This window comes from Vombatus ursinus, unplaced genomic scaffold (assembly GCF_900497805.2).
Source record: "Vombatus ursinus unplaced genomic scaffold, bare-nosed wombat genome assembly UNPS02014791.1, whole genome shotgun sequence".
In the NCBI taxonomy this organism is placed as follows: Eukaryota; Metazoa; Chordata; class Mammalia; order Diprotodontia; family Vombatidae; genus Vombatus; species Vombatus ursinus.
Window position 1 is genome coordinate 34,219,056 of NW_020954569.1, and position 27,381 is coordinate 34,246,436.

Consider the following 27,381-nt stretch of genomic DNA (forward strand, 5'->3'; position numbering starts at 1 on the left):
TGCTCTTTAGATTGCTTGTAGTTTTAAATCTTTAAAGATCATAGGGTTTCTTGATTCAAAGCCCTATAGTGTTATCAGAAAAATACTGCTTTTAAAGAGAGAGATTTCTATCAGTGGGCAATTTGAGATACCTGAAAGTACTATAGAGATTCCCAAATGTGATCCATCTCAATCCCCTCCTCCCATTCAATTTTACATCCAGCTCATTATCCAGTTCAATGTTTATCCAAGATACTTGTTGCTTGGATAGTTTGATGGGACACAATGTATGGCATCCATTTTCTAGTTTTTCTCTTTGGCATTAATGTGGATTTCATTGAGAGTGTTTTAGGGATTGAGGAGATTAACTTTATATAGTCCATTAATAGAATCATTTGGAAAACCTTATCTTTAATAGAACGATCTTGTTTTATTTGTCTCTCAAATAAAACATCTTTCCTCTGACTGGAAAATACCTTGGGCAAACATCTTCCAATTTAACAGCTCGCATGCTATCAGTATTGAATGGATTATTGAATAATGATTGTAGTTACTTCTCTTATAAACTTATATGATTTGTATTTATGTGTATTCAAGATTTTGTCTAAGAAAAGCTTACAAGGCTGCGTTTTCTTCTCCCAATTCAATATTTTCTTAAAATCAATAGATTTTATTCACCCAGTAACTATAGGGATGTTGAATGTTCTCTAAATATTTTATTTCTGAATTATCAGGCATCTGGGTTGGTAAGAGTTAATGTTTTCTTGATCATTTGTTTTTTAAGTATACTATGTGATTTTTTTTCTTTTGGAATCATCTCATCCTCTTCAAGATATCTAAAGAATCAGCCTGGATGATCTATAAACCATTGTCATCTCCTCTGAAGATCTCTTCAATAAGTATTTATTTGGTCATTCCAATGGGTACTCTTGCTTTCACCTTCCTAAGTGAAATTTCCATTTGTTCTCAAAGTACAGACAGTGATGAATGAATCCAAATGTGGTGGTTCCATTAGCATTGAAAATGAGAATAAATATGCCTTAATAAACCCTGGCAGATCTGTTTCATTTCACATATGCTTATTGCCTATTTCCTAATTTAATTTTCTGTAAAGTGAGAGGGCAACCAAATGCTTTCTAAGTTCTATCCAGCTGTAAATTATATAATCTTACAATCATCAGCACATGATCTCAGGATAAACTGGTTTAATTGGACTTTATACTAAACTTTCTTTTGGTGTGTTTTCTTTATTATTATTATTATTATTATTACTATTATTGCTGTTTTGTTTCATTAATACTGTTCATAATCTTCCAAAAGATTATTCAAACAAAAAGTTATGGAATTTATGCATCAGGAAATTGATTAAAATGCATTACTTGAAGATATTCTTTAAGGAATTTTCTAGTTTCTTTAGGTATGTGTGTTTATCACTTACTATTGCATTTCTGTTACCTACTACTACTACTACTTACTACTGTATTGCTTTTGTAAATTTCCTTCCCATTTCAATGTGTTCTGTGATATATAAGCTGAAGAGAAACCATCAAGTGATAAATTACAACATTTGGACAAGTAAAGACTGTCATACCAATTAGATAATATGTAATATAGTTGATATTACTGCTAGAACTTTTCAAAGCTAATTTTTTCAGTTCACTTTTACAATTAATGTTTAAATTAAAAAGATTTGAACCCAGGAAGTTCTCACAGGTAATAGAAATTTGTTCCTAATTTGATGCTATTATTCTCTATCTTCTCATCTAAGTTCACTGTATCTCTTCTCATTACATAAGATATATTGAAACATACACTTCATCAAAAGAGAATTATGCTTTTATGAGAAAATGGCTGTCCATAAGTTGTACATATTTTCTTTGGCTTTATAGAGAATTATAGGATCTGTCATAGTATTAAACTAAAGCCTTCTGGGTTTTAGTTTATTGAATTCTTTGTAGTTCAAGAAAATAAAATAGCTTGTGTGAAATGAAATTTAGGTTTCAGCATAACAGGTATATAGGACAAGTGGGATATTAATTAATTTATTCTTTCTGTGAGAATTATGATAATTTCCAACTTTTCATAATTTTATCCATCATTTATATCTGTATATCATTGAGGTACTCACTTTTGGGGTGAGATTTTATCTTTCATTGAAGGGAATGAATGGAGGATAGAAAATAGTAAGTTCCTTCACTTCAAAAATATAGATGTAAATATATTTAAATAAGTATATATGCAGAAAAGTCTTACCTTCCTCTTCCCAATATTTCCATGAATACATCAAAACATAAATATCTAAGACAATTAAAATTTAGGTTTTCAAAAAAAGTGATCTAGTTGTCTTTTTGTGACCACACAGCAGTAACAGTAGACATATCAGATATCTGAAATACTTATCGAATTTATCTCTTAAAATCCACGAAAAATCCCTCAAATTCTTGGAGGGGGAATAGGCTACCTGTATTCAAATGATTGCTTTTTTTTAAACCTCCAATTAAAACATTATTGACACCATAAATTATTCTACCTAGTTGACATGTCTAGGATAGAAGAGCCCAAATGATAATAAACTTGTCAGTCATTAGACTGACCTCTCAGCTAAATGTATTTCAACAACCCCTGGAGGTCCTGAAGACACTTCCCCAGGGGACAACAAGGCCAAAATCATTTTAATAATATTGCTAAGATTTTTCATTTCTAATGTAGTAAATAGAAATAGATAAACCTTTATAAGCAAAAAAGCTTTAGGGGGTCTTCAATATTTTTTAGAGTGTAAAGAGGTCTTCAGATCAAACTATTTAGAAACTGACAATCTATAAAATAGACATTTTTCATCCTTTCCCCCCTCTCCCATGAGCATCAATTGAAAGAAATGAGGCTGTTTATCCTGGAGAACAGAAGAATATGATGTCTGTTCAGGTTTTTGAAGAGAATAGACTTTTTTCTTCTTAGTTCAAGAAGGCAGAACTAAGAATAATTTGTGGAAATTATAAAAGGAAAATGTAGGACTGATATGAGGAAGAAATTCTAACAAAGCATTAGAAAAGTAGATGGTCTACCTCTAGAGGTATTAAGTTCCTCCTCCCCAGATATCTTCCAGGAACGTATGATAACTTGTTAACTTAATTGTTGAGCAAATTCTGGTTTAGATATGCACTGTACTAGATGCCATTTGGGACATTACAACCAATAGTGACCCCTCCCCCATTTTCTAAGTCTCTTTACTCCCCTGAAATCTCTTTTAAAGTGATCCTAAAATGCTTTCAGAATTGTATTCTCTCCAGTACAGATTTCCTTTTTGTGTACCTGATCTGACTTAGCCACTCTTTCTGGTTTAAATGACATTTCCATTTCTTCACATAGCATATTGGAGATAAAGGTGCTAAGCCCAAAAGAACAAGTTTTACTGTTAATAATGATAGAAATAGATCATTTTTGGAATGTTGAGAAATCTGTTTCATTTTATATCTGTTTTTTGTCTTCCTGCTCTTTGTTGCTGTTCATTCATGTTCTACTCTTCGTGACTTCATATGGAGTTTTCTTGGCGAAGACACTATAGTGGTTTGCCATTTTCTTCTCCAGCTCATTTTACACATGAGGAAATTGAGCCAAACAAACTGAGCCAAAGTTTTAAATGACTTGCCCAGGGTCACATAGCTAGTGAGTGTCTGAGGCCAAATTTGGACTCAGGTTTTTTCTGAGGTCCAGAGCTATGTCAACTGAGGCACCTTGCCGCTGGTTACATCTAAAGATGCTAGGAATAATTTCAACTTGTACAAACTTTCCAAAGACTTATTTTTGCCTCTGCTGCTTTTCACTTTTGTGAAGCAATACTTTTCCTAATCTTCCATAATCCTCCTCCACAGTACTTAACAAAGGAATTTATATTCTAAATGAGGCTTGTCATTGGATACCTTAGAAGCTATGTGTTTAAACCACTTTATTTTATAGATGAGAAAAGTTGGATCTAGGATAAGTGATATATTTTTTTCAAAGTAGCGGAGCTAAGATTTCAATCTGTATGTTTTGTCTGTAGCTCCACTGCTCTTTCCACTAAGCCACATGGCCACTTTGTGAATGAGTGGTGGATTTGTTATTGTAATTTTCCCCCAGGGCTACTTTCATATGTGTGTATGCACACACACACACACATACATATATACACACACAAGCACACACACACATACATACATTATGTTTTGACTGTGTGTCCAACTGGAAAATGTGATATTTTCAATACATTAAGATTCACTTAAGGGCTTGAATTATGAATCTAGCACTTGAATTACTTATTAGGTCCTTGAGTTAAGAATTAATTTTGTAAGCCTGCCATTATCAAGCAATTTTGTGAAACTTCTACAATATGTGGTGGGGATCAGTTGCTGGCTCATTAATTTTCCTTATACAACTTCTTGTCTTGCCTTTGTAGTGCTGAGTGTTCATCCCCTTAGTCCCATTAACTTTCAAGGGAAAATTTTTTGTTGGAAGAACTTCACAGAACCTTGACAAAATACAAAAAGTGCCAAAGAAACCTTCATTCATTTTTTGTCACAGATTATTATTTTTAAGACCAAGAATTTGATTTCTCCCACTTATCTACTTATATACACATTACTCTTTGTTTGAAACTAGAGTTATTGAAGGCCACAGATGTTCACAATAAACACTATATCTTACCCCTAACAGTGTTTGCAAAAGACAAGTTACCTTTCATTAACATCAGAACTTTCAGCAATGGAAATCTCCTCTTCATGAGTATTTGCTGGAGGTTTACTAACAAAATCATCTTCCATTGCCTCATTTGTTTTGAAGTATTCTGCATTAATTTGCTCAATAATAACTCTAAGCAAAAAGAAGCTTTTGCATGTAAATATTGACAACATGAACAGCATTACTCTAACACAAAAGGAACTTTTATAAACTTGGCACTTTACAGACTTATTTACATCTCAGTAGAAGACAGTTTGTTTGATATTGATTTAAATTGTAAATCATGTGGTTGCTGTTTAATCACCCAGAATGCTTTTCTGTGTTATGCACCAAAACAAAATTATGAAGGTAAATCTAGAAATGTTCTTATGGCTCATGCTGGGAAAGAATTGAATTGTGGCCATAATGAATCTGTGTATCCCTCTCCAATGGATACATGAAGAGGCCCAAGGTGATTCTGCTGATCCCTGCAAGGCAAGGAGAATTTAAAATTATTGACATTATTGAAGGAAATTGAGACTGGACTTGAACTTCAGAATGACTTTTAAATTGTCTTCTCAGGTACCAGATATGTGTAATACTTGTAAGGAAATATGTTGAGTCTGAAGAAGTCTGAATATGTTGAACTAGAAGAAGTCTTAAAAGAATTCAGTATTTTGGATAATTCTACTTGTATTTTACTTGCTTTATTGATAGTATTCCTACTAGAATAAGGTCCATGGGAAAAGATGAGGAAGAACTGGTTCTTAACTACTTCTGAACAGGAATTGTGATTTTAGACATGAGATCTGGAAAAACAACAACAACAACAACAACAACATTCCTTGTTTACCCATCCATCATTTGAAGAGTTTATGAACAGAGAAAATCACATTAGGAGAAGTCTCCCCTGTTATTTCACTTATGACAGAAATGAGTAAAGGTTGAAAGTCATCATGGTATATTGGTAGGATGAACACCTGTTGATTCAATGGATTTGGATCCTAGCTCTGCCAAGTAGTTGTGATACTTTTGTACTCTCTAGGTTTCAAATTCCTAATCTCTAAAAAAGGAATGATGATATTTCTCCTTTATGCCTTCTAGTGTCAATCCCAAGTATCAATAAAGCAATGATTGCAAAGGCCTTACTTAAATATAAAATGCTATTAATACTGTAATTGAAGTTTTGTAAATTGGTGAGAGACTATTACAAAAAAATTGTCATTGATAAAGGTAGGTCCTGCACCATGCTACCTCTCATGCCAAGCTGCCTTAAGGTCCATCTTTTCCAGATCTAAAACTTCTCATCCTGTCATGTTTTACTCTTGACTTTATATCTCAAATAGTTGGAGATTCTTCAGGTCCTCTTTTGTCTACTCTTATTACCCATATCTCCTATATGGGGAAGCCAGAATTCTAGGAGGAAAAAAAAAAGTATAGATTTGGAGAATTTCCATAGATTTTAATATAGTTATTAACAGTAATTATTACCTAACCACTTCTTTCTCCTACTTTTGACTCCATAGCATGGGCAGATTATCTTCCTTGTTGAGATGATAGGTATCATTCTAATTATACTAGAAGAAGTCTCTGCTCCATTGACCCGATCTACCTTCATAAACATAAATAATTATTTATACTTTTGATTACAATTTTATGGATTCATTTTTATTTGTTTCTAATGGGATTATGGTCTCTTTTTCTATAAAACCAAACCCGATCTTATCCAAACCTCCTTCTCACTCACTCACTGAATGTGAAATCTGATTGTAGGTTAAAATGTATTATATTGTAAATCCTTCTATAATGCCAAATAAAACCCCAAAGTTAGGGAAGTTAAAAATGACAAAAATAAAAACATTATTAAAGTAGGTTCTTCCTCATACTAAGGGAGAACTTTCTGGCTTCTTGTACCCTCAACTTTTAATTCTTTTACTCTCTTTCCATGACTTCTTTTTGACCCCTCCCCCCAACCGAAAGAACAGTTTAAGATCTCTTTAATCATATGTGGGAATGGCAATGCAAACATACAGTTTTCCTCAGAGATATTTTGCCAGATGAATAAAGAAGAAACAGTGACAGTAGACTCAACAGTTAGTATCCTTGGCAAATTTTTATAGTGCTTTCTAGAAAAGAAAACAAAAATTTGTATGTAGCACAAAATTCAATACTCTATCCATCAATTTTTATCTCAACCATCACGTTATCTACTAGAATAGATAACCTTTGGATATGAAATACCTTAACTTCAAGAAGAGAATTCTTTGAAAAAACAGGCTGTTTTGAATAGTTATTCATTTATTGAATTTAATTTTAAGGAAACGTTCTTTTTAACAATTCCAGAGATGTTTTAAAAAATAACAGAAAGTTCTGGTATGAATCTGGAGCTAAAAATTAATAGATGGCTACAAATTAATTCATGATTATTCTCTAAATAGCCAATAATATCAATGAATGATGATAATTTTATATGTTTGTCCATTTATTTTCTTAAATAATCACTTCACTATTTTTAGGAAAACTAACAGCTTTGTGATTTTCAATATATAGATCCAAACAAATATGAATGAATTGCCAGGAAGTAGATTTTACAATACTAGTTTGAAACAGTTATTTGGAAAGCTTCCAGATAATTCATTTTATTATTTTACATAGCACAAGTATTCATTAAAGTACTCATTTTTTCCTTTTATGTTTCTAGGCATTATGAAATCAAGATCATTTTAACTTGATTTTATAATAATATCCCATTAATTTAGAGCTCAATTTTCTGGCAATTTCAATGCTTCAAAAACAAGGTTATAAAAAATCAACAACTATAACAGCAACAACAACAAGTGGGCCTGAAATAACTTCCAAAATGTCTATCTACTAAAAGCTTATGTATTTTGTATATGAAAGTCTTAAATCCTCTCTCAGAAAATATTTATTCTTAAGTTACATGTAGTTATAGCAAGGTTAGTTATTTGGGATTTTTCTCTCAAAGAATATTAGAAGGATTTGAAGAATGAGAGATGTTAGAGATGAAATGAAATGGTAGTAATAAGTAAAAAATGGGGATCTAACTGTGAGATATTTTATCATTATAATTGTAATACTGCAGCATTTGTTTTATTATCCTTTTTGCTCAGTACATGACTGCCCTCACTTGTATTTTATTCATACATTTTCTGGATGGTATTTTGAATTCCTGCTTCTGAAAACCAGCACAATGCCTTCCAAAACTAGGATCATGTGGAGAGTCTCAATGTCTGTAGAGAATTTTCTTGCATTTTTATTATTTACTGAATATCCTTCATGACAATAATATGTGTGTCAAAAATACATCTTCTTTTAACTCATTGATAATCAATAGATCTTTGATGAAACTATTCTAAGAGTAAGTATCCTTTTGCAGATGAGGGAACTTATGTTCAATTAAATAATTTGCTCAAGTCACATGGCTAAAAAATAAAGAGTGGGATCCATACTTAAGATGTCTAATTCCACATTTAGGACTTTCTAATGATCATCACTGCTTTTCACAATAGCAAATCAATATTTTGTAAATAGTTATTGGTATTATAAATATTTTCTTGATTAGCTTTTCTTTAACTAAACAACAGAAATAGCAAATTACTGCAGGGTCTTTGCCAAGAAAACTCCAAACGGGCTCACAAAGAGTCAGATATAAGTGAAATAAGTGAACAACAACATACAATAGCGAAAGTTTTAACTTCTTTAGTTGTGATTGGCAGCAAAGAGAATACATTTCCATGGGCCAGATTTTATGAGGAAAAAATTCTGTTTAAGAAAAATACTGATTCTTTAGATCATAAGCACTATAATATGATATTTTTCCAACATACAAACCCAAAGAATGCCCTCATCTTGCAGCTTTTTCTGTACAGGGTACAAATGATATGATGAAAGGATTGTGCTGAGAGTGTCTCATCACAATTTCAGAGTGACCTCCTAAAGGTATTGTGTTTATCTTAGGGCCAGTCATTCTGCCATCACTATAGCTCCCAATTAGATTTGCCCTTTATAGAAATACCACTAAACCTTTTGGGCTTAAGTAGCCAGCAGTTGCTCAAGAGAATATGAAATCAGTAATGCAAGCGTCTTAGAGAATCCAGGATACTGGAGTGAAAGAGAGGGAACAAATTGAAAAGATAGTGATGTTTGCTAGGTTACTTGCACAGGGAAAAAGGTAATTTGTATGATAACAAGGACACAAATGAAATTTATATTCACTTCAGGGAGAATTTTTTTTAAGATTTTGAGTATTCTTGAGGCTCTTTCCAGAAATTATTCAACACTATTGTGCTGATCCATCCACATTTTCTTGGAAGAGCTAATGATTTCTTGGCTTGGCAGAACATAATTTTGGAAAATTTCCCATATTGTAGATGCTGTGCCATCTATGCATTCCATCTTTCCTGCAAGGCTATTGTACAACCCAGAGGTTCACTAGTGGGCATGTAATTTCCCAATTTTAGGAATTTGCACATACCTTGAAATTTTCCAAACACACATTTCCTTTTTCTTCCGTATTGTGGGCTAAAGCAGAGAAATGCCAACAACTACAAGGGATGATCTTATGCATCACATATCTTCCCACCTGTATTGTTAACCACTGCTCTTTTTAAAGGTGGTCATGTGTAATTCGATGAATGCTCTTGTCAATATCTGTGTGATTGATAAGACCTCATTTTCAGTGCTTCTTCTCTGTCATGCCAAAACCTATAAGGCTTCCTTCTGAAAAGTTTCTCATTATATATAACAGCCTTTTTCCTGTCTCTTCATCTCCATTACTTCTTATAATACTCAGTGGATTATTAGGCTAAGGAATTTTGTTTGACAAAGACTGAACTGATATATGAGAAATTTCATAAGAAAATATAAATATACTTTCTCATCTTTCATTAAATGGATTTGAAATGAACAACTTGCTTTTGAGAGAGTTTAGTTATGAATTTTTGTTTGTTTATTTGTTTGTTTTAAGCCTTGCTGATGGTTTTTCATAGCATGAAAGAGACAGAGAGGGAAAGAGAAAGAGAGAGAGAAAGAGAGAGAGAGAGAGAGAGAGAGAAACTTGGAGGAAATAAGTAGCATTGAATTCATGGTAAAATTGAGAAGTTAAAAACTGATATATCCCTTGAGTCTTTAACTAAATGAAAAAATAACCCAACAATCAATAGATCATCTTTTTCCATATTTAATATTTGTGTTTTTAAGTTATATGAAATTTTTAAAAATCAGACAAAAATAATACATGATTTTTTTTTCAGGCTGAAAATAATCTCCAGAAATTTTATGTGGAATTAATAAACAAAATATATAACAAAAACTCCAGCACCATATACTTACTTTGGTTAATGACTCACATTTCCAGTTACTACTTTGGTAGAACCAGAACTTTAGTGGAATTGATAACCATCCTCCTTTGTGGTTTGATCTTGCCAGATTCATCACTTCACATGATTATTAGCTGCCCCCTCACTCCCAGCCCCAAGTTGAACAATAAGACTGACTATCAGGTGTCCACATTCTTACTGTGCAACTAACATACCGCCTTCCTGCTCATGCATGTTCTCATTTGTGTTTTTTTTAATATCACATTGTGCCTAAAAACCTAATTCAAATGAATTATTCAGGTTGCCTTCTAGCTTATGAAGAATTTAAAAATATAAAATTTTTAAATTAAAAAGTTAATTAAAAGATCATTCTTATAGCTAGTGAAAATTATATAAACTCTGCAAACATCTTATCAAAAATATGAATAATTCCATTTTGAATTTTTTTTGAATTCCATTTTTGAATTTTTGAACCAATTCCTTGATTAGAAAGCCATATCAGTTAAAAAAAAGATATAGTTTATGTATTACCTTAGAATTTACAAACTATATGGTGATTTTCATTCTTTTCTCTAATTAGATTGCTTAAAGGTCAAAAGAGTATGCTTTCATGCTTTTTTCTTCATGACCGGTTTTCCATAACTACTATATTATTCTATTTTAATTTTATATTGCCCTGCCAAAGAACTTATTCACTTTTACCCACATGAATGTCCCTATAGCCACTGAAAGAAAGTCCTATGATTATGGGTAGCATGTCTTTTTTTAGGTTCCCTTTTCCCTTTTAGTTTTCTAAATTCTACCCTCGTAGATTTTTTTTTTCTAAGCACCAGACTAAATGCCCAGTCCTTCTGAAGATTATTAAAGTCACAAAACTTAACTTAACATTTATATGTTCATTATCATGCTTCTAGGTCTCCTTTTCAAATCTATATTAATCTTTACAGCATGGGTATAAGGTAGGAATAAATAGTTCTTTATTACAAATGGAGGAATAAGGAAGCCTTGAGATGTAATAAGCTGAATAAGGTCTCCCAACTCAGTAGCAACACTGGGAATGAAATTTTCTCTCCAAAGCCTACCTGATCACTTGTGGCTAAAATTAAATTCACCTTCTATTCAGGGTTTCTGCCTTTTCAGGCAATAACATATTTTGTTAAATCACTTGAACTTGACTCTCATAGGAGAATTTAAATGAACCATCATGAGCAAATTTTTAGAAACAATTTAGAATGAAATTTAGAGGACAAAAACAGTGTTGCTCATAAATTTAGAAAAAAAAAACCATGCTGCTCATTGAAGACAAAAAAAAAAGGTCTTAACAACTCTATGGGATTTTCAGGAATTTTAGTTGCAGAATACAGAGAAGGCATAAACCCATTCTGATTCAATAGAAAATGTTGTTGTCTAACTTTTCTAACTGTTGTCTAACTTTATCTGAATTAGATTGCCCATTCCACCATTGCAAAAAGAAAATACAGAGGATATATGATGGAAAACTTGCCTATTGACTGCTCTCATGTATATACTGAAATATTTCTGCATTTCTAATATCTGTATAGTTTGGGTATGGAAAAGAAAACCAAAGATTTTAGATCTCCAAAGAGATTCAAGTGTTCATTATATCTTGGATGAAAAGAGTGGAATAAGGAATGAGTTCTTAGAGACCTCACACTGATCCTTTATTTTCACAGTTACCATAGTAAGCTGTAAATTGTTCATACCTTCTTAAAGAGGACAAAATGATTTATTATAATCTATTGTACACAAACATAATTATCTCAACAATTTTATGTTATATACTACTTATTGTGTGCTTAGAGCTATTCCAGAAAGCAAGCAGGATAGAGTAGAAGAGTGTTTATAGGGTAGAAGGACAATGTGACAATGAAGAGAACACAGAATTTAGATTCAGAGGATTTTGAAAAAAAATATTGGTTCTTTTGCTCCCTATTTCTAAGTCCTTGAGCAATTCACTGAAAATTCTGACCTTTAATTTCATCATCAGTTTAAAAAAATGTGTGAGTAGTCTAAATGATCTCTGAAGTAGTTTCTCACTCTAAATCCTAAGTATACTACCTCAAGAAACTCATCATCGGTTAGGGAAGTTGCATGTCTGCATTTTGCTAATAATACATGATGAAATATATTCAGTTGTCTAAATGTTTAACATAATTAAATGTCAGGAAAGGTTAGAAATGGGTTTTTGAGCTAGAGTTGAAGCTGGGGAACATTTATGGACAGAAGTCAGAGTCGAAATGGGCCTTGAGTAATGCGTAGTGTTTGCATAAGTGAAAGAAAGAATTGATGATTGCATTTTTCATTCTTCTTTATGTTTATAGGACAGTATTTTCTTTCAATTTGGAATTGTAAGCAATTGATTGCTTTTGGTAGTTTTATTTGATTAGAAAAAATAATCTTGAAATTTCCATTAGTAGGCAGAAATTAAGCATAAAATTAATGGAATTAAGATCATGTCAATATGGACAGTCAGAATGGCTGATGACAGGTCAATAGGATCACAAATATTCAATTAGATACTGCTACCTATGAAAAGGAAATATATTTTTGAATTGAATTTATTTAAATCATTAAGATGACCAGACCTAATCTACCATCTATCTCTCAGTGATTAATCATTCTGATGGTTGTTTCATGATGAGCAGTAGTATAACCATTCTTGTGAATAAAGCCTAATATAAAGAAAGCAAAGCAAATTAATTATATGAGCAAACCAAAATGCCATAGTGATACCAACATATAGGATAACACAAGGGAAAGTACTGAAGCACTAGTTATATTGTATCCCATGAGAATAAGAAGGAAGAAAAGCAATGATAATCAATGCAATGAAAAAAATAAGGCATATATTCATTATACATCAAGTCAAGGAAGGTAAATCATCTAACAGAAAAAAAATCAGAGTCTAAGAATGAACTATACTGTTTAAGATAACGATGGACATAGGTTTCATAGGCACAAATCTGTTCTCTCGAACTTGGACTATACGTATACCTGGGATATATAAATGATATACTAGCTGAGCATGCAGGCAGCAAACAAATGTCAGTGAAGACCTTTGGACCAACTTTCAAATATATCCATCAATGTTTGTTTGTTTTTTAAATGAAAATTCATCCCATGTACATGAGTATTGTGGACCTGACAGAGGCATTCTATGAACCATTGGGAATGTCTCAATTAATTTTCTTTTAAAATATTCAGAATCTACATAATCTTTGGCAAGCTAAGAACTTAAATGCATAATGTCTTAAGACTTATATTTCTATAGAAGAGGAACATGATCCAAATATACTTGCAGGTTATTTTCAGCAAATACCTTTGGACATCTGTGCAGGAATATGCTGGGATACTGGCACATAAACCATGACTGAAAAGAAAACGGCATATGGCGTTTTCAAACTGGCAGTACCCATTCTGTGGTGTATACTCAATTATAAAACCTTGAGAATTTCAGTCTACTCACACTTATGGTGATCTCTCACCTTAGTTTTCAGAAGATAGCATATGTTCCATTAATGAAATTGTAATCTAAAGACAAAACATAAATAAAATAAGATTTATATATATCTATGTATACATACATATATATGCATATTTAATATTTGGCTCCCTTTGACCATATATTTGGGTAAAAGACTGACACCAAGACAGCACAGAAAGAGGTTAGAAGTTCAATTCAGAATGCCAGCGATGATCAGTTAGATAATTTGGTGATCATTGAAATAAGAATATTAAAGTGTGCTAATGGCTGTTAATAGCTTGTGATGTCACAAATTTGAATAACTTTAGAGCCAAGGTTGACAAACTATGGCCAGGAGGTCATAAATAACTTCTGTTTTTCTTAGTTTGCCCTGTCCTGTAAGCTTAAAATACTTTTTTTTTAATATTTTAACTAAAATTTTATTGTACTTGCAATATAAAATTAAACAACAACAAAAAAGCATTCTTAGTTTGCCTGTTTGCCAGTGAATCAAACTATAGTTTTCTGACTGTAGATTTAGAGTATCATTTATTGCAAGGGTTCATACCCTTTTTGTGTCATGGAGCCCTTTTGTAGTCTGCTGAAGTCTATGTACCCCTTTTCAGAATATGTTTTTAAATTCATGAAATAAAATATATAATTGTAAAGGCATCCAATTATATTGAAATGTAATTGTCATTTTTTAAATGCATAAATGCCAGGTTAAGAATACTTGGTTTGTTGGAAGAACAAAATGTACTGTACCCAAGTCATCACACTGTACATTCCTTGATAACCAGGACTAGGACATAAGCATTTTTTCTGTCCCTCATAGTCTGACAGAATATCTTGTAAATAATAGATACTCGATAAATAGTTGTGAAACTGATAAATTAATATTACTGACCATAGCTATTCTCAGCTTCATCAATATTCCCTCTCCTTCACCCCACCCCCATCCATTGTATATTTATTACAGTTAAGATGTTCAGGTATTAAGTTATACTTCCAAATGAAATGGTTATATGTATTTCAACAGCTCCAGCCCTAAGGTCTCATCCCACATTATGTTGCCATGGCCACATTTACCTTATTTTTCAGACTCTCAGCATTACCCCCATTATTTACCAGATGTCTACTGTATTCTTTCTCACTAAGTTAGGTGTTCATTTTGGGAACTGGTATGAATAAAAGAGAAATGGGCATATGTGTTCTTTCAGGCTATTTGCCCTTCACTTACTACATGAAACTACTGAGAATTAGGCTTGGGAAGTGACAGAGGCTTGAATAGGCGTAATAATCTTGCACTGGAACTTATTACACATTCAATTTCCTCTCACTCTTTTGGGTTTGTTCTTTTAAATGAACTGGCAGCAAGGAAGCTCTAGTAAAGCCAAACATTTGAATAATCAGCATTGGGGGAAGTTGATTAAAAAAAAAAAGACAAACCACTGGCTTTTATCATAGTGAAAACAAAATGAAGTATGGAATGCCTTCCTCAGATCTGTTTTGTACTGGATGGCATTCTGAGTTTCACAGTTACACTGCACACGGAAGTAATAACCAGACCATATATATTCTGAGGTTTTTTTAATGCTCATATAGATCACTACTTGAGTCTATTGAAATAATAATATTTGTGTAATTACATTTATTATTTAGGTGTTCTTTTTTTCATTTCTTGTGGATACTTTTCTGGGAGTAAAGCAAATAATTGATTAGCTTTCAAGAAGAAAAGGAGAAGTCTACATCAGGGACTGAAGAGATCCAAGTGGTATAATAGGAAAACAAAAATCAAAACGTAACTCACAAATGCTAGTGAAGGTAATTGTGCCAACAACTAAGAGGGAGGTTGCCTCATTCTGTAAAGTTTTTTTAAAACTTGTTTTCATGAAATGTGAGCATTCTATGGGCCTTTAAGTTCACAAATTTTAGGTATGCATAATCCGGTGGATAAATGCCTAATTCTATCAGCCATAATTCAGTATGAGTCTTAAGCAGTATACTAGTCTTACCATTTTGTATGTATTTAATAACGTCTTCATTGGTTTATTTCCATTTTGGTATGGAAACAAATATTCAAATCAAGAAGATTTCCAGTGACTGCCCAAAAATGAGCATTTTTTAGGACAAAAATATCAAGAATGTGCAGTTTCGGTGGATATTTCTGTGCTTCCCTTTTTAATTGTTTTCCATCTTAACAAGTATTAGGTTAGGGTTAGGTGAACAAAAGAACTCTACTTGCATTTTTATTTAAACAGATTCAAAAAGTATATTGCTATATTTATTGTCTAAGGTTTTCAGAACTTTCATGACATCCTCTGATACTCATAGAGCTTTTTGCATTATCAATAAATTATTTTTCATAAGATACAATGTTATCCAGGTTTGATTTTATAATTTTAGAGATGAGACCCAAATATACTTTAACTATTCATGGCTAATATTCTAGAACATGGAGATTCAGAATCCATACTTACAAGTTTAATAGCTAACAGGAGGAAAACAAATTCTTTAGTAAGATTATGTTGATCTTACCAGATGACAAATATGCAACATCCTTTTTAAATTTTTTTTCCAGGAATATCAGCCTTGTAACACTAACTCATGTCCAGAACTGAAAAAGACCACACCTTGGACACCTTGGACTCCTGTCAACATCTCTGACAATGGAGGCCACTATGAGCAACGGTTCCGTTACACTTGCAAAGCTCGACTACCTGACCCCAATTTACTGGAAGTGGGAAGGCAAAGGATTGAAATGCGTTACTGTTCTAGCGATGGTACCAGTGGCTGTTCCACAGATGGTAAGCTGAGATAAAATCGGAACTGTGACTCTATATCTATGACTACTGGGGAAGGTATTTTGCCTTCCTGTCATTTATGCCACATAAAATGGAGGCAGATTATGTTAGTGAGAAGAAAAAAAAACTAAGCTAATGGTTATATCTTTAGTTATTGCTTTTGCTATTTCTGGTTGTTTTATTTTAAGAAGAATGTTGACCAACTGAAGGATGCTCAGGGTGCTGAGGAAATTAGAAACTGTACCATTTGAAGATTGATTAGAGGAATCTGAGGTGATTTACCCAAAAGAAGATTTAACTTCAAGTATGTCCAGAGAGCAAAAGAAAGAGTAGAGGATAGACATTATATGTAGAGATAGGTTATATGTTGCATGTAAGGAAAATTTTCCTAGTAATTAGAGGCATCCAAGAATGAAATAGGCTTCCTTGGGAGCTGTTACATTCACCTCCTCACCAGTTTTTAAATTTAAACTTGATATAGAAAATTGTTAAGATACAAGTTGGACAACATATTTTCTGAGGTCTGCTGACTCTGAGTCTGTGACATGACTGAATTCACTTTCAAAATTAAGCAACCACCAATAGTTGGTGATAGATTGGGGCCATTTTGCGTTACTTTTTGGCATTTAACTATAGTAGATACCTCTTATTAATATTATTAACTGTTTAGGGGAATCTAGAATAATATAGTCTCATCTTAAAGACCTTTTCCTATAGGGGTAATTATTATTGAAATACTAAAAAACCTCATTGTAAGGCAGACATAGAATTGGCCAGTGCAATAGCATTTTTCAGTGTAGTTTATTTTTTATGAAATCCATAAATAAATAATGGAAACTCACATTTATATAGATGATATTTTGTTTATAAATCTATGAGGCAGCTAATTGAAACATTGCTTGCATTTGTATCAACAGTACTTAGTATGAGGCATGGAATCAAGTAAACACTTAATTAACGATTGTTTCCTTCCTTTCCTTCTTCGTTTCATGAAAGAGTCAGTTGAACCATAGAGAAGTGAAGAGACTGGCACCTGGTCATGGTTAGTTGTGTCAAAACCAGGAATAAAATTCACATCTTACGAATCCAAGTGCAATGATTCTTTCATATACTGAGCTGGCTTTCTGGAGAACATGCTGTTGAGACAATCCTTTCCTCTCCCATACTGCCTCTATTCTCTTGCTAAAGAAATTTCAGTCCAAGCATGACTACTTTTTGTAAGATATCATCTTTGACAATAATGCCATTAGCAGTAGACCTCCTTTCTTCATTGATTGAGCAACTGTGTCAAAAGCAATGTAAATTTTTGCTCAAGTCTGTTATTACAAGTATTTGTTAAAGATCACAAAATATGAAACTAAACTCATACTAGTCCAAAAATAAGCTTTTTCCATTAGATTATAGCCATCAAATTAAATCCCTTTGAAAAGAAAAATATTCTGCTCTATCCACTGAAACATAATACTACACTTAAGTTTTATGCAAACCAGATTGGGGGAAGAGGATATTTATACCAATAATGTAGAAGTGTTCAAAATGTTTTCTTTTTAACCTAGTATCTATTTAGCCTAGGTATTTAAAATGGTTTCATAGTCTTATATGATATAATGGTAAACGCCTTGAACTAAATGTTAGGACCCTTGTATTTTAGGTTGACCTTTAGTATTACCTAGCTCTATAACTTAGAGCAAATAATTTAGACTGGCATATAGTCTGAATGAGAGTTTAGCCCAAGGGAATAGGAAGGAAATTGAGGCTATAGTTTCCCCATATAATAGTTATCTATTCATTATCTTCTTGGTGCTTTTTAGTAGACTATAGCAAACAGAAAATGTCTGATGTTTTGCTTAGAAGTGTAACTATTGGGGCTTCTAATACTAGTAGTGACATCTTGAAAACACATGAGTTCTGGGTGTAGTTAGCAACTGCTAATTTTAACCCACTCTTGAAATGAAGAAATTCTTTTTCCTAGGGACAAAATGTAATTCATCTTTTATGCTATTTTGGTTCTGGTCTTTTGGAAGGAGAACTTACTTAAATGAATGTATGTATTTGAATAGATATACTGCCAATTATTCTTTAAGTAGAAATATATGTGTGCTTGCTATATGGCAGGCATTTTGCTGGACACACTGTCCAAGAGATTATATTCTCATCAGGGAGACAACATACATAAAAACTGGCATATCAAAATGAGATATAAAGTAGAATAGGTTAGTAGAATTAGTAGAATAATATTTTTGAATGAACGACCCAGAGTTTTACCACACACAACAGTAATCTTTGAGAAAGGACAAAAATCTAGCATATTTTCAATGGTATTGAGAGAAAATCTTATCAAAAATCTAAAACTAGTTGTTAATAACAATGAAGGTTATATTCTATAAAATGTCAGCCTCAACTTCTCCCCATTTTGGCTTTATCTCTAACTGCCCAACACTCATATTGCTCAGTTACTCACCTACCACTCTAAGAATCATCAATACTGTTTGCTATTTATTTACCTATATGCAGATGCTAGAGCTTTTTAAAAGTGGAACACAAACAAGGTATTTTAAGTTTAAAGGCTCAGGATTTGAAAGAAATTTGACTGGGCAAGACTTATTTCCTTGGGGGAATGCAAATTTTCATTAAAAAAAATTGAAATTTGCAATAAGACTAAGCACCTTCCTACTCTTGGTATTTCTAAAAAAATTTCTTGGTATTTCTTGCCAGAGAAAAATGCCAGAGAATTCCCCCTGAACCAGTTCTCTGAATTTCTGTAAATTGTCGGACTCTTGGTGCTTAGGAGTTTTTTCCATTTCAATGAGCAACAGAAGCCATCAGCCCAGATTTGTTCTAAACAACTTTTATGTTCACTTCCTGGGTCTCAGGGAGGAATGCTAAATCATATTTGCAGAAATAATGCCCATTTCTCACCCAACTCTATACCTTGTTATTTCTTTCAGAATTCCTACCTTCTTAATTTTATCTAGGCTTTGTCCTTCAAAGATCTGGTGAAATAACTGCTCAATTCCAAGGAAGGCTCTGATTAGATTTTGTTCATTACAACTACTTTTAAAGAGCAAATAAAAAAAATCAAGACATCTTGTTAGATTTCTCTTTGTGCCACTTTTCGTTAAGTCCTCTGGTCACAGGAAGAAAATATATATATATATATATATATATATATACACAAAGATAGAGTTTCCTTCTAAAATTCACTCTAGCAGCATTTTATAAATGACTGACTCAGTTGATGAATAGAAATATTGGGTATATATATATATATGTGATACACACATATGCATACATACATAGATACACACACACACACACACACACACACACACAAGATAGGGCAAGTGACTTGTCCAAGATCACAGAGATAGTGAATATATAAGGCCAGATTTGAAGCCAGGACTTTTTTACTTCATTTTCATCCTTTGAAAATTTATCAGTTGGGGAATGGCTCTTATTTTTATAAATTTGACTTGGTTCCCTATATATTTGACCTTTATCAAAGAAATTTGCTATAATCTTCCCCTCCACACACCCATACACCCACACATAGAGTTTCCTGCTTTCCATCTAGTTTTGGCTGAATTGGTTTTGTTTGTGCAAGAACTATTTAGTTTCTTGTAATCAAAATTATCCATTTATTTCCCATGATCCTCACTACCTCTTTTTTGGTAATAAACTCTTCCCTTATCTATAAAGCTGATAGGTAAAAAGTTTCCATGCTCCCTTAATTTATTTATGATATCATCCTTTTTTTCCACTCATCATGTTTCCATTTTGACCTTATCTTAGTATAAGGTATGAGATGTTGATCTAGTTTCTGCCAAACAGCTTTTTAGTTTTCCCAGCAAATTTTTGTTAAATGGTGAATTCTTGCCTCCAAAGCGTGGATCTTTGGACTTATCAAACCCTAGGTTACTATGGTGGTATGTTACTACTATGTAACTGTCTACCTTTGATCCACTGATTCACCACTCTATTTTAAGCCAGTAACAGATTGTCTTGATGATTTACCATTTGTAATATAGTTTGAAATCTGGAACTGCTAGGTCCTCTCTCTTCACAATTTTTTTTCATCAATGCCCTTGATATCCTTAACCTTTTTGTTCTTCCAGAAAAATTTTATTATTATTTCATTTTTTTAAATTTTTTCTAGCACTGTGAAATATTTTTGGTAGTTTGCAATGGCATTGAATTAGTAAATTACTCTAGGTAGAATTGACATTTTTATTATATTGGCTCAAACTACTTATGAGCAATCAACATTTCTCCAATTGTTTAGATCTGACTTTATTTGTGTGAAAAGTATTTTGTGAATTATACTCATATAATTCCAAGGTTTGTGTTGGCAGGTAGATACCCAATTATTTTATATTATTTATAGTTGTTCTAAATGGAATTTTCATTTCTATCTCTTGGGTTGGGCTTTGTGGGTAATATTTAGAAATGCTAATGCTTTATGTGGGTTTATATTATACCATAAAATTGTGCTAAAGTTGTTAATTGTTTCAATTAGTATTTTAGTTGATTAGGGTTCTCTAAGCATATTATCATATCATCTGCAAAGAATGATGGCTTTGTTTCTTTCTTACCTATTTTTATTCCTTTAATTTCTTTTTGTCTTATTGTTATAGCTAACATTTCTAGCACAATACTGAATAATGGTGATAATAATGGATATCTTTGCTTCATCCCTGATCTTAGTGGAAAGGCTTCTAGTTTATCTCTATTACAGAGAATGCTTGCTCTTGGTTTTAGATAGGTACTACTTGCCATTCTAAGAAAAGACTCATTTATTTCTATGCTTTCTAGTGTTTTTAATAGTAATGCATGTTATATTTTGTCCAAAGTGTCTTCTGCATGTGTAGATAAAATAATATGATTGTTGTTTTTGTTATTGATATGGTTAATTATGGTGATAGTTTTCCTAATATTGAACCAGCCCTTCATTCCTCGTATAAATTGTCCCTGGTCTTTGCTACTATTTTATTTATATTTTTTGCATCAATATTCACTAGGGAAATTGGTCTGTAATTTTCTTTTTCTGTTTTCATTCCTCCTGGTTTAGGTATTAAAATTTTATTTGTCTCATAGAAGGAACTTGGTAGGACTCCTTTTATACCTATTTTTTAAAATAGTATTAAGATTAATTATTCTTAAAATGTTTGATAGAATTCATTGTGAATCCATCTGTTCCAAGGGATTTTTTTCCTCTAATAGTTCATTTATGGCTTGTTCAATTTCTTTTTCTAAGGTAGGGAAATTTAAGTATTCTATTTCCTCTTCTGTTAATGTAGGCAATTTACACTTTTGTAATTATTTATCTGGGCAACTACATGGGGCAGTAGATAGAATGCTGGGCCTGAAGACAGGAAGACCTAAGTTCAAATCCAGCCTCAGACATTTACTATCTGTATGGCCCTGGGCAAGTCGCTTAACCCTGTATATCTCAGTTTCCTCATTTGTAAGTTGGGCTGGAGAAGGAAACTGCAAACCACTCCAGTATCTTTGCCAAGAAAACCTCATATGGGATCACAAAGAGTCAGGCATATCTGAAATAAATGAACAACACATATTCATCCATTTCACTTATATTGTCAGTTTTATTGGCATTTATTTGAGTAAACTAGCTCCTAATAATTTCTTTAATTTCATCTTCATTGGTGATGTATTCACACTTTTCATTTTTTGACTACCAGTGATTTGGTTTTCTCCTTTCTTTTTTAAAGTCAAATTACTCAATGATTTTTCTATTTTATTGTTTTTTTCTTCATAAAACCAGCTAGTGGTATTATTTATTAGTTCAATAATAGTTCTGTTATTTTAAATTTTATTAATTTCTCTTTGATTTCCAGAATTTCTATTTTGTTGTTGAATTTGAAATCTTAGCTTATTCTTTTTAAATTTTTAATTGCACACCAAATTTATAAATCTATTTTTTCTTTTTATTGATGAAAGAATGAGAAATATAAATTTCCCCTAAGTACTGATTTGGCTTCATTCCATACATTTTAGTATGTTGTCCCATTGCTGTCATTCTCTTTAATTTAATTTCTGATTGTTTCTATTATTTGTTCTTTGACCCATTCATTCATTGGGATAAGATTATTTAATTTTTAATTAATTTTTAATCTGTGTTTCCAAAGCACTTTTTTTGTGGCATTAAGACCCAAAATAGTACATTTAATATTTCTGGTTTTCTGCATTTGTTTGTCCTGCTTTTATGCCCCTAATACATGGTAAATTTTTTTGAAAGTGTCATGTATAACTGGGAATAAGATATTTTCCTTTCTATTCTCATTCATTTTTCTCCAAAAATTCTATCAGATCTAACTTTTCTAAAATTCTGTTCATGTCCTTAACTTCTTTCTCATTTATTTTATTGTTAGTTCTGAGAGAGGAAAGTTGAGGTGTCCTACTAGTATAGTTTTATTCTCTTTTTTTTTCCTCCTGTAATTCATTTAACTTTTCCTTTAATAATTTGGATGTTATACCATTTGTTATATATATATATATATATATATATATATATATATATATATTTAGCATTGATATGACTTCCTTGTCTATGACATATTTTAGATAGTTTCCCTGATTATCTCTTTTAATTAGGTCTTTTTTTCCTTTTTCTTTGTCTGACATAATTATTGTTACCATTGCTGTCTTATCCTGAGTTTGCATCTTGATCTCCCCTGTCACCTAGCTTTTTATGATCAGGTTCTGTTTCTGCTGCTTGCTTATTTTTCTAGTCTTTTTCTTGACTTTGAACTTTATATTAAAGTTAGATTCAGCTCATCTGGAGTTGAGGCGGCACTGTTCTCTCCTTAAGCTTTTTTTTTGCACTGCTGCTTTCAGAGATAGTTCTGGGGGTGTCTAAGTTTCCAGTGCTTCCAAGATGGTGTGATCCATGGAGAGGCGTGGTCACTGCTCTCCTGGTCTGAGCTCTGGTCTTTACTCAGGAAGGACCTCTCCTTTCTTCAGCCACAAATGCTATCACTCCTCTCTGACCTATAACTTCAGCTAGAGACCCTGCTTCCCTGCAACTGCAGCTTTTCATCTCTGTCCTGGAACTGCCACCCTGAACTGTGTATGGGTAATGGAATTGCCAATTATAGCCTAGTCCTGTGCCCAGTGCCAGGTCAGGGTCCCCTGTAATCTCTTTCTGACCATTTGTCCAAACCCCTTACTATCTCTGAGTTGAGAGCTTGTGAAGCTTCTGGTACTACTGTCACATCCATCTCCAAGGCCCACAGCTGGTTTTGCCATCTCCTATGCTCTGGGCATTCCCTAGTCAGATGTCACAGACATCTCCTTCAGACCTCCAAAGTTGTCTTGGGACAGAAAAATGTCTCACCCCAACATTTGTTGGCTATGCTGCTTCACAATTCAATTTGACACATTATTTTTAAAGTTGTTTGGAGGGGAATGTTGGGAGAGTTCAGCTGGTTTGCTGCCTCTATGCTGCCAACTTGACTCTAACCCCACCTCCCAGTTGGCCATACATTTTTGAAAATTTTCAGTCACAGTAATTCAAGAAGTCATTGAATTGATCAATCGATCTGGCCAAATAGCTACACCAATGTAATCATGGATCTTTGACAGTGTCAAAGCTGAAAACTTGAGACTTCAACCCACTTCAAAATACAATTGACTATGTCAAAACTGAGAAATTATTTTTAAATTGTATTGTGTTAGAAATTAATTCATTTTCAGTGATTTTAATTAAAAGTAAATTCATATCCATTAAAATATGACAACTTTAATCACCTAATAGAACAATAGTAATGAGTTTTCTATAGCTATAGCCATATTTTTAGCTTGTAGGGAAGATGAAAGTAATTTTCCAGCTAAAAGGAGATCTTCTTGTTCAAAAAAATGAAAATAAAAATTGTCAAGAATGTTTTGTTTTCTTTGAGTTAGTATCTTGTCATGTGGGTGGTACTTGAACTGATGGGAACAATCTGGGTGGTTTCTTGGTACCAGGGAGGATCAAGAGGGAAAATGAAATGCCTCATGCTCATTTTTTTTTTTTCTTGGAGTATAGTCTGCATGACAAGGAGGTATGATTATGTAATGAATCTTTTAGAGTGGAACAAGAAACAGATTGTATCTTATAAACCAATGTGACTGTGCATTTCTGTATACTTATTTCTCAGTTTGAGAGCAATCTAAATAGAATCTCATTTCTTGCTACATCAAAGAGGGAAAAGAGAAAGAATATAGGCTTGTTTTAATTATCACTTGACATAAATTCTATAGATATACTTTTAACTCCTCTTTTCTCTCTTCCTCATTATTAACAAAAAAGAATAAAAAATAAAGTGGTTTTGTTATGTTTTGTTTTTAAAATTTTAAAATTTAAATTTTTAATTTTTTTTATTTCAAATTCCTAATGCTGTATAAAATGAATTTTCAGCACAATGGGTATAAAATAAAACAGACTGAAAAATGTTTTATATCTTCATGACCACATACTTTGTAACACCAAATTCCTTGCTTTAACTTTTAGCATTTCTCTGTTTTCTTTTGGAATAATTATAAATTCACATATCACCTTCCAACCTGGCAAAACAACATCAAACCACAATCTCTTCCCTGAATTTCAGTCCCATATCTCAAAGTGCCTACTAGATATGTCCACCTGGGTGTCCTGCTAGTACTTCAAATAGCATGCCTCTAACTGAACAAATCTACTTCTCACCTAAAATTAAGCCCAAATTCCCTACTTAAATTGCTATCGCTAGCACGTCTTTTGGATCCCCAGCCCTCCAAGTCCCTCCTCCCCCCAGTCATCTCTCTTTCCTCTTCCAACTTTAATTCAGTCAGGTGCTTAATCCTAAAGAATCCTTGATTCTATATCTGCACCTAATTCTTTTCCAAAAATACCTCTAGCACTTCAAGCTCTCATCACATCTCGGTTGGACTGTTTTAACTGCCTCCTTGCTCTCAATATCTTACCTCACCAGTCCAGTCTTTCACATAGTTAACAAAATAATCTTCCTCATGCTCATGTCTTCCTACTGATTTCACTGCTTTCAATGCATGCTATTTCTCAACTTAAAAAACCCCAGTAGCTCTCTGTGGTTTGAGAGAGAAAATTAAAAAACAAAACAAAACATAGTATTTAAGGACTTGAACAACTTTGTTGCAACAAGAATAACTTTCATTTATGGGAGACAAAATGACATTGTGAAAAAAGTACTTTCTTTGGTGTCAGAAAACCTGGGTTCAAATCCTCCTTTATTTGGATGACTCTGGTCGCATCTCTTGCCTTTCCTGGATCGCTGTGTCCTTATCTCCAATATGAGAGAGTTGGGCCTGATGGCTTCTGATAGCCTTTTTGGCTCTAAATCTTGGACTCCATGGCTCTCTTTTGTGCTTTAAAGTTTAAAATGTATGTTCTTCATCCCATGAGATAAGTAGTATAGGCATTATTATCTATCCCTTTTACACAGGTGAAATAACTAAAACTCTATGAGGTGTGATTCGCTGATGATCACATAATTAATAAGGGAGGTTGGATTGGAACCCAGGCCTGCTAACTCCAAGTTAATTCTATATAAATCACGTGATGGTTACTGTAGCCTCCAAGCTGTATCTCCAACCTTATTTTATAACTCTCCTTTACACAGCTTATATTCCAGCCAGTCTGGATCATTGACTTCTTAAACTTCAGATGCCACCATCACCCATCAGTACATTCCTCACACCTGGAATATATTCCCTCCTTTTCCCCATCTATCAAAATTATTTTCTTTCTTCACAGTTTAACTTTGAATGTCACCTCTTCCATTATTGCTGCTCAGAATCTCTTAGTCCTTCCTCAAGTTTTCTGAGAAGACTTGGCTTGGATTGTTGCTTTGAGTTTATTACCCTGTTCCTTGTGTCATACTTAGCTGTGTACATGCTCTTTCTCCCTCTAGAAGAATGTAACGTTAAGCAAAAGAGTTATCTCACTTAATGTTTTAGATTTGTTTCTCCACTGCCTCACACATAATAAGAGCTTTGAGATGTGTCAAATTAAGTTTAAGCAACGTTTCAGGGGTGCTATGGTAGTTCCAGAGGGACAATGCTGATGCGATGCTGATGCAGCAAGGAATATAATAGCAATCCTGATAGCTAGCATTCAAATCACACTGAAGTTTTCCTAGCACTTTACAAAGTTCTCATTATGTCTTCCCAATATACTTATGAGATAGAGGCTATTATTATCTCCATTTTATAGATGAGGAAACTGAGACTGAGAGAAGTTAAGCAATTTCTCTAGAATAAAACAACTAGTAATTATCTGAGTAGGATTTGAATTTAGGTCTTCTTGACTCCATTTCCAATTACTTCACATAGAGGTCAATCAGGTAAGGATGTGGCCAGGGCAGTTAAACAGGGCTAACTATCCATTTTGTATCTCATTAAAATCAAATATTAGAAAAGTTTATCTATGATGTATTAATGGAATTAACATATCACTTCATATTGAATTAGGAAGGATCTTATAAATCCTATAGTCTAATCCTCTCATTCTGACACCTGAAGAAACTGAGGCCCTGAGAAATGATTCGAAAAGTTATCTAGGTACTATTTAACATGGCTGAGATTTGAGCCTATGTCTTTTATCTTTGAGGTGGCTAGGTGGCTCAGTGGATAAAGAACTGGGCCTGGAGTCAGGAAGACCTGAGTTCAAGTTCACCTTCAGATACTTACAATCTATCTGATCCTGGGCAAGTCAGTTAACCTCTATTTGACATAGTCCAGTGGAAGAGGAAATGGCAAACCATTGTAGTATCTTTGCCAAGAAAATGCCATGGACGGTATTGGCACGGCATGGTCCATAGAATCACAGAGAGTTGGACGTGACTGAATGACTGAACAACAATATCTGATTCTAAGTATGAATATACAGTCATATCTAAACCACACAGCATTGGTTAGGGCAGTGTATGAGAGAGATGCCTGTATATTTGTAACTTTCCCTTGTGACTAAATCTTAACAAGTCAAACAACTTTGCTTGAGTCAGACATGTAAGCTCCTTTCAAGTAGAGATTATTTCATTCTTCATACTTGTTTTCTAAGTTCCTTGCATGG

The 27,381-nt window shown here is 33.0% G+C and overlaps 1 protein-coding gene across 1 annotated transcript in view; it reads left to right on the top strand.

The window, feature by feature from the left end:
• Nucleotides 1-27,381, top strand: part of SEMA5A (semaphorin 5A) — a 651,274-nt gene that overhangs the window by 591,147 nt on the left and 32,746 nt on the right. Inside the window, exon 17 of the mRNA XM_027868972.1 lies at nucleotides 16,076-16,301. Coding sequence (XP_027724773.1) covers nucleotides 16,076-16,301 — 226 coding nt within the window. The remainder of the gene's footprint in view (nucleotides 1-16,075; nucleotides 16,302-27,381) is intronic.